The sequence below is a fragment of the Echeneis naucrates genome, chromosome 7, assembly GCF_900963305.1.
Source record: "Echeneis naucrates chromosome 7, fEcheNa1.1, whole genome shotgun sequence".
NCBI lineage: Eukaryota > Metazoa > Chordata > Actinopteri > Carangiformes > Echeneidae > Echeneis > Echeneis naucrates.
Genome location: NC_042517.1, coordinates 7543113 through 7555274, shown reverse-complemented (window position 1 = coordinate 7555274; position 12162 = coordinate 7543113). Strand labels below are relative to the sequence as shown.

General features: G+C 42.2%; 1 protein-coding gene across 1 annotated transcript in view; it reads left to right on the top strand.

The window, feature by feature from the left end:
- The window catches only part of nphp4 (nephronophthisis 4), a 156534-nt gene that overhangs the window by 129884 nt on the left and 14488 nt on the right, over positions 1-12162 (top strand). Inside the window, exons 18-20 of the mRNA XM_029506197.1 lie at positions 3668-3802; positions 6108-6307; positions 7473-7696. Coding sequence (XP_029362057.1) covers positions 3668-3802; positions 6108-6307; positions 7473-7696 — 559 coding nt within the window. The remainder of the gene's footprint in view (positions 1-3667; positions 3803-6107; positions 6308-7472; positions 7697-12162) is intronic.

Sequence of the window (12162 nt, the reverse complement as noted above, 5' to 3'; positions counted from 1 at the left end):
ATTCTTTGCAATGCAAACCTTGAATATTATTGCCCATTTCGGTGATGGGGATCATCGGTTCTGTTTTAACAATATGCCAGTGTGATTCAGCAGGAAGGACGGATCATGTGACCAGAAACAAGACATCCACATCAACCAGGATTAGTGCTAAAACAGGTATTATCTGATGAGGCTGATGATGGTTCCAGTGATAGGTGATCATTGAAACGATTGAATGATTAAATCAGGGGGTCATAATTGGGTTCACCATCAGTTCAATTGTTTTATTGTGTATACAAAGCATGGAATGTCATCTAACTGCATCCGTGCAGACTTGTTGTGTCGTGAACAAACAGAAGAAAGCAGGTTTGAAGGCCCGTAATGAGGCACCTCAAATGAGACCTCCATGGCTATTTTATTGATTTGAGTGTTTATGCGACAGCAGTAGTAATGTCTTAAGAGTACTATTTGGGAAATATAGCTCAAACAAAAATATTCAGCTGAGTTGTGTGGCCAGGGAAGGGTGATGGATGACAAGGGGAATACTTTGGGACAGCAGACACCTCTCCCATTAATCTGCAGAAGTGCACTGTCTGTGTCTGTTTGCATGGCAACAGCGGCTCCCCATTACTCATTTAGCTGATGCACATTATCAGTTTGTTGATGAAGGCATTTGTCTTGAAAAGATTTGGAGGGTACTTTTGGCTCCCCTTACAAAACTCTTAAAAGCTCACCGAGGTGTCAGTAAAGCTACTTAATTGCTCCACTCGCCATACTTCATGGGGAAACTTCCTGAAAGAGCTATCCCCGGGCCTCTCGGAAAATTTTAAAACTTCCTCCTCTGATTAAGTACCTTGGTTGGGTAGGTTGTGATGTTCTAAAGGTTGGGGAGAGATGGGAGTAATGGGAGTTTTGTGTCAAAGGGCATGATAATTTGGGGAGCAGTAAACTTTTGTTTTAATCGTTTCTTCAGTTACCTGTTCTAAATTGCAGCAGATTTCATGTGTTGCCATGAGTTCACCTGTAAATTGCACCAAACAAGTCGTTTGACCTGTGGTATTTGAAAATGCTCTTGTGAAGACGGCGCATGGCTGCAGGCTGGTGGTGTTGTTGTGACTTTGTCAGCAATTATTTGTCACACTTCCATTAGAAGGCACTTTGTGTGTTAAGCACTGTTCAAAGAAGTAAGCAACCCTACAGCTACTGTAGGGGCTCTATACAGAATGAATTTATGTTAGAGCTAAATCTAATATTGACCTACTGACCGCCATTCACATCCAAGTACAAGTGCACCCTGGAGTGCTTACTTACCTACTTACCTTATGATTTTGGCATTTAGGAAAAAAAAAAAAACGGGGAAATAAATGCGGTTGAGAAGTGAATGCTAGTCTGGTTGTAAAGGAACAGGTTGTGTAGCCCAACCTCTCAACCAACACAAAGTATGTAATGGCTGAACTAAAACTATGGAGGACAATGTAAATTCATTCATTCATCTTCAACTGCTTATCAGTTTCTGGGCCACGGGGGGTTGCAGGAGCCAATCCCAGCTCACACTGGGGTCACAAGTCCATCACAGGGCCAACACACAGAGACAGACAAAGACCAACAACCACTCACACTCACACTTAGACCTACGGACAATTTAGAGTAGCAGTTAACCCAAACCTGATGTCTTTGGACGGAGGGAGGAAACCCACATAGGCACAGTGCGAACATGTACACTCCACACAGAAGGACCCCAGGCCGGGAACCCAACCCATGACCTTCTTGTTGTAGGGCAACAGCGCTAACCACTATGCCGCCATGCTGCCCCATCAATTTAAATAATTATTATACATTATTCTGTAAAAATGGGTGTTATAATGATGTATATATCCTCCACCTCCATAAATGAATAAACTACTTTCAGATGATGTTTCACACATTTATGTTGAATTGTGTCACAACATCTCTGACATCCAGCGCTCCGTCAAAACAGCCACCAATAACCATCCATCAGCTTGACACTCAACATGTTGCCAGCTCTCTGTATCCAGTAGCTGGACTGACTGGGCAATTTGGGAAAAATATCTAATTGAGGTTTATTTCCTCTGATTGGTGATGCCAACTTTGCAATTTTGTCGCTAGATTTATTACTAAACATGGTCTGTGGGGCACCAAGATAATATGCCAATATAAAAATTGTAAACAATAAAAATTGTATATTGCAAATACAATATACAATATACATTTATTTTGGTAACGTGTTTTTCTATTATTTGTATTTGCAGTATAACACTTGAACAAAAAAAACCAAATTAAACCACGTTGCAGCAGATATCATTTCTCTTACCTGTCTTGCTTCTTGGGGCAGACTACATCATATCCGTTTACAATTTGCTAATCGCAATGTTGGACATCACAGTCTCGATTAAAATTCTATTAGCCGTTCAGCCCTGGTGCCAGACCTCTTTGACAATTTCAGAACACTAATTTACTGCTGTGGGCTCGTCTCCATATATTGATCCTACTTCAAGTGTTCTTAGCTGGGTTTTAATCAGGACCGTGTTCAATTTGGCACAAAACAAAACTGAAAAGTAATTGTTTCTCAAAACACTTCAAACAGTACTTTGGCCTAAAATGGATTTTGGTTTGTTTTTTGTTTGTTTGTGTCTTTTCTTTGGCTAGATTTGCCTTTTGATGTTGGTCTTGCCTGCTATTTCAGGGGCCAGAACTCAAGTTTCTGGCTACAGCTGGAGTAATGCAGATGAGTTGTTTAAATAGAGGGAATCAAAAAAAAGAGATGATTTGCAGAGATCCTCCTCCTCATAAGCAATCCTTACACATAATGTTTGATTAAAGACCAAGAATGGCCAAGGTTGCTCATCGAAACTGCAGTTGCGGAGCTGCGATACCGGATTAACTTCCGCTCCATTTAGAGGCAATCAAGAGTGAGTTTTATTCAGCCGACATTCTTCATAGAGGTGTCATCACGTGCCTGAAATCACACCTGTAAAATCCAGGTGCAGAGCCTCAGTCTGAACAGTTGTAAAGCTGAAGTCACTAACAGGCCAGTCTGGGACAGCTTCTCTCTCTAAGGAGAAGTAAATAATACGGAATACGTCAGCTAATCTTTTTCTTAACTCAATTTTTTGTTCAAGAAAAATATTAATTTAATTGATTTGGTTCTTGTATATTTATTACAGGAAATACATCTAAAATATTTATAATGTACAGTCAGTATGATAAAAATGATTTTCTACCGTTGCTTGTATTTTGTATTGCATTGATGGCATTAGAGCTGTCGCAGTTATTATTTTCCCAGCTTGAAGGTGACACATATCAGAATGTAAAGAACTGGTCTGCCAATGACAAAAAAGCTCAATGCTGAGGAGAATCCGCAATTTATTAGAAGAAAATGAATGTGTAAGTTCTAGTTTCCTGCACCAGCCAAGGGCTGTCTCCAGTGGAGGAGAGCAGCCTGCTTGTTTTGTTTTTATCTTCCCTGGTTAGCGCACTAACCAGGTTTCCAATGCGGAGTCGCTGTAGCATCCAGACTTCCTTGAAGAAGCATTGCTGCTCAGTGAGCGTATGATAACCTCATGTACTGTAAATGCAACAGTGACTTAACAGTTGTCAATGTTAATGATGGCTGTGTAGCAACAGCGAAAACGTCTTACTTCTTCTTTAACTTATCTCTCTTTTACAGGATGCTCCGTAGGACCTGGCCAGCGGAAGGCAGCAGGCGTGTTGCCGTCTCATTCTCACATCATCACACCACGTGAAGTGACCAGTGGCTTCAGAGGAGGGAGTCTGTCCTCCAGAAACATCGTCCAACTCAACGGCATGTACTTCAACCCTCCGCCCGCTGACTGCTCTTCTCCACTTTGTGTGTTTGTATGTGTGTGTGTGTGTGTGTATTCTACACTTAGGAATTAGCTACCATTTGGGCGGCCACCATGCTCCTTCCTTGATCAGCTAAACCAGATCCCTTTCACATTCTTTCTTTTGGCTCCGCCACTGAACTTCTCAATTTTCAGCCTAATTGAACTTGTAGAAGCATCTCTGGTGGCTCGCCACAGCCCTCTTTGTAGTTTGTGTGTGTGCGTGTGTGCGTGTGTGTGCGCGTGTGCTATCCAAGCAGAGGCACACACATACACTACGGGAAACCAATGTTTTCCTCAATTAGACAAGCTGTCACCAGTCAACTGGTGTGCATTCTTAACTTTGTCCTCGAACATGCAGTAAGACTAAAACACACACTCAGAAAAGGTTTGAAATAAGAAAGGAGAGCTGATGATTATATAAAGTAGCTCTGACAGGCCCATAATTACATTATACTCTGAGGAGAGGGTATAGAAATGGTGTATAATTATATTTCACAAACATTTGTTTCTAGCACACCACATATTAATACACTGGTGAACACCACGTCTCAACATATATATATATGAATTACAGTATACTGTAGATGCACTCAGAATGTATTATCCAAATACTTGCGCTACTCTGCAAACGGTCTGCTTGCTTACCGCCCTGTCCTCCCCAACACCCACCACCAGCACCTCTGCTAATGTATTTCCCTTTTGCAGTGAGCCATTATTCCTCTCCTGTCCACCTCCCAGTGCCACGTATACATACAGCTCTCCTAATTGTTTTCACTGGACTCCAGTCACAAAATCGAACTACCCTGAACAGAGCAGCTAAACTGTGAGTGTGTTTGTCACTGTGTGCATGCAAACATGCACACAGTCATGCTCTGGCCACTCCTTTGTGCCTGTGGCTCTAAAGTAAGCAATGTAGCTGGACACTATCTGGCCTGGGGACTGGCAGTCGGTCCAATGCCTTTCTGATAAGGACACTTGGGAGAAATGTTCAGGGATTAAAAGGAAAGCAGGGACAGAAGTGAACATCCAGTGTGTAAGCACAAAATTCAATTTAGACATCTAGTCCTGCAGGTAGGTCATTACTTCCCTGTTCATCCTAAAATCTATATCAAGATCAATTTTCTCATTTGGAGACGACCCGATAACGTGCGGGTTCTACTGTCGATTGGTAATGCTCTGAGCAGGCAAGATGGCGGTTGGACTCCTGGGCAGCCAACCCCTTTCTTTCTTGTCATTGCATGTGTCAGTTTATCTCGCAGGCAAGAAAGTTTGATTCACTGTAGTCAAGGAAACTCCAGGAAATGAAGTTAAGAGGCATTATGAATACGCTGAGCTCTGTATTTAGTGAAAATGATCATATGAGTATGACTGGATGTTGTTTGGAAGTTTTTATTCCAACAATCATTCATTCATCTTCTACTGCTTATCTGTTTCCGAGTCATGGAGGGCGCTGCAACCAATCCCAGCTCACTCTGGGTGAGGGCGGGGTCACCCTGGACAGGTCAGTCCATCACAGGGCCAACACACAGAGACAGACAGAGACCAACAAACACTCACACTCAGACCTACGGACAGTTTAGAGTCAGCAGTTAACCCAAACAGAAAGTCTTTGGATGGAGGGAGGAAGCCAGAGTACCTGCAGGAAACCCACACAGACACGGGGAGAACATGAAAACTGCACAGGAAGGTCACAGGCCGGGAACCAAGCCGAAGACCGCCCTCTCATATTCAATTCTTTTCTATTTCCTGATGATTTCTGTCACTGACCACTTGCAGCCTGTCTGGGTTGTATTTTTCCACATGCTGTTGTGAATCCTCACAAAAGATGTTTTCAAATATCAGAATTGTGATTTGGGGAGTTCCTAGTTTTAAAGATTGTTGTTCAAAGTGCAGGATTATGCAAAATCTCTTGTCAAAGCTTTCAAAGAACATAAATTTTTCATGATCCACACCGAATGAGGTTGGATTATTTGGTGTCTAGTAGATAAACGGGGTGTTTATTCATTAGATATTTTGGTGCTTGCAGAAGGTAATCATGGAGGTGAAAGATGTATTTTGGAGGGGGGTCAGTCTCTCTGTCGGGCTTTGGCTGTTGTCGTGGTGCCAGTTGTTTGACTGCACTCTTGTCTGTGTACAAGCTGTTGTTTCTTGTGCTCCTACAATACTTTAATCAGTCAGCGTCTCTCTCAAAATGGAAAAGAGATTCAATCCTGCTCTGCTCAGTAAATATATTCATGATTGCGGTCTGTCACTCCTTCACAGCGAGGAACACCGCACAAGCGCGCCGACTGGAGATAGATGAAGATCGTGTGCCATTGTTCAGACACGGAATCAGACCTGAAAACAAGATGCCAGGAGAGCATGGCTTGAACGATCCTGACGGTGACCGCCGCAAGCTGGACTGCATGGCTGCCGTGCATCAGCGGGAGAGCAAGGAAGGTGCTAAAGCAGTTAAGGTTATGGTGAGGTTATTTTTTGCACTCGAGCCTATGGGGAGATAAAAAAAAAAAAAAAACTCAGCGTCTAATGCCGGGCCACAATGACATGTCTGCCTCATTTTAATCTCATACACACAACGGAGGAAGACCGATGCCTTTCACTCGGAGAGGCACGGAGCATCTTGCCGACAGCCTGCCACTGTTACAGTTCACAAGGCCATGTGCCCTTCAACCCTCTGTGTCTCAGTGACTATAGAAGAAGGTGCTAATTGTTTTTTTACCTGAAGGCACATCTTGTACTTTCACCCTTGGAACCACATGCTAAAAATGAATTTGGCTGTGGAACATATTTGTCTAAGACACTTAACACATTACATTTCCTCTGGTAGGACGTGTGCCACACACCCTCTACAGCCAGCAGCCTATTATGTTGAATTTAGCTGCATCTTGCTCACACAGTAAAGAAAAATGTAATAAAAAATAAAGTTTGCTTTGCAATTTGATTTGGTTGTGACTTTCCTGAGCTGATAGTCATGACTTTAGCTGTACCAAGTTTCTCCCCAGCATAATATCAATGTGCCAGACCTGAGAAAAACTTCTTCTTTTTTTTTTTTTTTTTATTTTCTCACTCACATAGCTTTACCACACTGATTTTGAATCTCAGTGTGAGGTGTTTCATTTATTTTTACTTGCCAGAATCCCTGTCATGTCAGTTGCTGTGCTTTTTGATATTAAACAGATGTCCATGAGTCCCAGTTCACATATTCAGATTTAGTAGGATTTTGTCCTTACATCTATAATGGCATGTTTGTCACAGGTTGGATGTCGGTCTTAAAATAAGCTCCTCTTCTATTCAACCATCTGCTTTGGAGCTCAGTTGCACAAAATTAATATAATCTTTTGAGGAAAACCTTATAAATGATGTTGAATCGTTTCCCTGACAGCTCTTCTCATGCATTCCAGGGTTGGTGGAAATGTTCAGGATTCAAAGTGTCTATTTTCATATGTACAGATGCACATTTCGCTTCTGTGTAATTACTGTGTAAGTTCTTTGTGGAAAGGTCAAAATTGAAATAGGAAGTCGCTCCTAACTGATGGATGGACACTTTTACACATTTTACAACATAAAATGATATTGTGTTGCTCTGTGTTGCACTTGAGCACCATTTCATCTGTTCTTCTATGTTAGGATCAGACCAAGAAAGTCCAGCTGGCAAAAGCGCTTCTTCAGATCAAGCCCAGTGAAGAGCGCAGCAAGGCAGAGAGCATTGCCAACATGCTGAGCCAGGCAATTACCACCCAACATCTCCTCTACGCCAGCCTGGGCTCCGCTGAGTACATGGAGTTTGTCCTCAAAAATCCCTTTAACGTTCCTCAGACCGTCACCATCCACAGCGACGACCCTGAGCTCAGGTAAGAGTCTGCAAACAGTGATGGAGCGTCAGGATGGCACCTGACACTTCTGTTTGTTTGGTGTGATTATATTTTCCACTGACAATAAGGAAATCTGAGTAAACTATTATCTGCGAGTCATGTGCTTCATCTTTAGGACTGGGGGTATTTTTTTTACAAGTTTCCAAGTGCGTCCCCAGCATAACACGCCAACTGTGCATGTGTTTCTGCGCTTTGTGTGTTTTCCATTATCAGACCGTAACAAGCCTTGCTCCACAGTGAAAGTGTGTTCACACGTTCTAAATGTGTTTTCAAAGGTGGTGGTGTTGCTCTGCAGATAGCTCTTCGAGCCTGTTTTCATCTTGCTTACTATAATGACGCTACGTCCTCACACTTCACTCCCCCCCACCTATGTCAGATATTTCTGGTCCAGAGCAAAGTTCTGAATTTGGCCCTCTCTCTCTTCCACCACCAGCCGTATTATCGAGGTGGCCGATAGCACCTTATGAGGACAAAATATTTCTCAGAAGAGGGCTGCAAAGAAACTTTGTACAGGATATGGCCTATCACTGGTGGAAGAATAAAAAAGGGGCCTCCCACTGGTTTCTGCTCCGTTGTTGAGTGTAGAGCAGCTCCTGAGTGATGTCTCATTCTGTGCTGAGTTCATTTAGGATTGAATAGCAGGCAGTTCAAAGGTAAACTGGAGTTCCATGAAACATAAAGCTGGTGCTCACAGTGCAGTGGTTCAGCACTGCTTACTCACGATACTGATTTGCTCCCCCACATTATTGGCAGTAGATTAGAGCAGTTGGGCTCAGAGCGACCCCATAGCCAAATGGTTAGTGCACATACCAGCAGGGCATGTAAGCAGGTTGGGTTCCTGGCTGATGCAACCCTTCCCTGCATGTCACTGCATCTCTCACTCCACCCCCCCCCCAACCATTTCTCTCTACTACACAAAAACTGCTCCACTGCCAACTAAACCGGCACAAATTAGATTTTTGATTTTGCTGTTCTGTAAAATGAATTGTTTGAAACCCAAAATGAAGACCAAAATAGTTATGTATTGTCATTATGTTACATACAGCTAGAAGTATAAAGAAAATAATTTGTTCTCCTTGCTGACATTTTCCCTACTTCTACAGTCACTGTTATAACAATTGTTTAGATTTAAAGTAAACCACCACTCTTTTTCATTTTTTATACATGTATTCTTCCTGCAGCAAACATTTTAAAATGTCTCTAAAGACAGAAACATTAAAGGTTGTCAGATTGTGGGCAATTAAATCTATTTGTTATGTTTAGTCGGTGTTGTTCAAGGAGGCCATTTGTTTTCCTCTTTAAATGGCAATTTGTTTAGTTGTATAACAGAAGGCAGCATTTTCTATTCTGATACACTGCCACTATTGGAAAACTCCCTGAATAAACTACACAAAGGAATAATAGCGCAACACTTAGTACACATTTATTGTTTGTTACTAGGTGGCTTAGGTAGAGCCACAGGTTGCACTTGTGATTTTCAAAAGGTCAAGCTGTCGCAGCAGACACTTGCTGTGAGCAGAGCTGCAGCTGCTGTGGCTGTTGTTACTGTCTCGACTGCATCTGCATTCATGGGTGATCATCTATGTGAGTGTGTACAAGGTAGCATGCTGTGTTTACTCAGGATTTGAACACACAGGCACTCATCCAATATTCTCCAAACAATGAACTGGGCATGTACAGTAGAACGTCTGCATACTGTTTATAAACCTGTGACTGTGTCATAACCAGAATCGCAGCCACACCTCTGGACAGAGCACCAGTCTGTGTCATCCAGCGGCAGCAGCTTTATAGAGACATGGCTCCATGAGGGCAACACATTGGTCAAGATGGTTAAACAGTCCTGTAAGGACAAACTGCGATAAAACAACTCACAAATCCACAAAGACTGTGCTTCCTATTAGACACGCCATGGGCCATTTCAAAGTGGTGAGGAGAGCTGTTGTTCGGACAAATTACCCCAATACTTCTTTAATTTAATAATAAGGACTCTGCAGAGGTTATAACTTACAGCTTCGATGCTACACTTTTTTGATCTCCCATTCAATCTGCCTTCATGTTGGGTGACATGAATACATGGGAGCTGTCGTCACCTCCCAGCTGAGTGTATACACAACTTCTGATTGGGGAGAAGGGAGGAGTGCTAATTCCATGGCTTAGTTAGACTGTCTTACAATGGGAGTGCTTTTTCTCCGGGAGTGAGTCGTCATCAAGTATTTTCCTCATCTCAGTCTTTTTGAGTTTGGTAATCGCAACATCTGAAATTGCATTTTTGCTTAAAATTCAATTAATCATTTAGCTCCTGAGGGTGCACCAACTTGTGCTGGGTCACCACAGCTATGGTCTGCTTCAACATAGATCTTACTGTACTATGAAACAGTTCCGCCTTTTTCTATGGGGAATGCTAAAGTTATCATGTGATACCACAAAACCTTTTTATAGGAAATGCAGAAAATTTTCGTCAATAACTTTTCTCTGTGAACTTTCATGAGCTCTATATCGTTGCATTGAAAGATTGATGTTTGTCTTTATTTTATTTAAGATTTGCTTGAAAGAAGTTACCCTGCAGGGAGCAGATCAGCTACACTGTAATATCATCTCACTCACTCACTCATTTATCTTCTACCGGAGCCAATCCCAGCTCACACTGCACTGGGCGAGGGCGGGGTCACCATGGACAGGTGGGCAGTCCATCACAGGGCCAACACACAGAGACACACAGAGACCAACAACCACTCACACTCACAGACAGTTTAGAGTCACCATTAACCCAAACATGATGTCTTTGGACGTTGTGAGGAAACCCTTGCAGGCACGGGGGGGAACATATAAACTCTGCGTAGAAAGGCCCCAGGCTGGGAACTGAACCTGTGACCTTTTGGTTGTGTTAACCACTAAGCTGCCGTGCTGCCCTACACTGTAATATGAAAATTCTAGCCTTGTGAATAAAGACACTATTAGAGTATGAGGACAGATGCAGACAAAGAAAAACTGTGACAGATATCATTACAACCCATCAAAAGGATAATTAAGATGTTTGTGTAGCTATTTTGTTGAGATCTGATTCACAGCTTGCTCACTGTTTTGCCGTGAAGCACACGGGTGTAGGAGTGCACCTTCCTCAGGGTTTGGAACTGGTTTCACCTGCTTCTTGACACATCTGTATATGGTTGGTGCATTGTCATCATCTTTTCCATTATGAAACAGCTCATTTTGTATGTGTACACACTTGTTTTTGTTTTTAATTATGAATGAAACAAAAGCAATTATTTTATGTTTTCCAGCACAAATTGCGGCCACCTTCCCAATACAGTCTGTGTGATTGCATTAATAAATGACATACGATTCTCAATTTTTTAACATTGCTAGCAACTACATGGTGCCATTTCACAACATTTCCCTGAATGTTTTCATATTTATACAGTGCACATACAAAGAGGAGTGTAACTCCTTCTGCCGTAGAAACAGGTGTCCTTGTCAAGGATGCAGACATAATGCTGGTGAGATGCTAAATGTCCCCTTTAATCCACGCAGAGCTGCCATTATGGCTGATGTTTCCTGGATCACCCGTTCTTGCTATCCATGACGTGCTTGTGTTTGTTGTTAATCCCCCCAGCACTAAGTCTTTTGTTATGGATTCTGCTCATGCCTGAGCTTCGGATTAACATATATCACACTGATCAACAAAGGCTGGAGTGTACTGTGGTTGAATCATTATGGCATTAGGCCAGCCACCAGGCCTACCAGGTCTAATTGGGGGTCATCAATCCCTGCATCTGTCCTCTGGCTGACTGAGTGCCCTGTTTGTTTGTTTTATTTATCAGCTGTTGCGAATGACATGAGACCAAACCGTCACCTCTACCGAGAACCAGAAATGTGTAAAATCATGGGGATGCTTCTGCATCTGATGTGTCTCCTCTGCAGTATTTTAAGAATCAAATTCAGGCAACACCGTCAGAATGAGAGAACTTGTTGTTATGCATGTGACTGCAGACTCTGGTAGAGATGAGGAGACATGAAAAAATTATGAACTATATTAATGCAGAAATTTTTTACTATTTTATGATTACTAAATACTTGTTTTTTTTTTCACTTTTCTCCAGATTTCTTATTTCTGTTTTGTAGAATGACCTTCTGTACTTGTTGAATGTTGCTTTTTTCTCTGATTTACTGATGGAAGTGATTGAAGCTTAGTATATCACCTGTTTGAGATTTTTTTTTTTTTTTTTTTTTTTTTTTTTTGCCACCAAGGTGAATTGTTAGTTGCTATTTCAGGATGACAAGTAGTTATTAGGAACAGCGGCAACCTACAGATTGAAACAGTTGTTACTACATTTGGACTAATGTATGTTAAAGTTGGATTTCAATATTTAGCTATGATATGTACGGCAGCGGGCAGCACAGTGGTTTTGCCTGTCCTCCCCGTGCCTACGTGGGTTTCCTCCCAC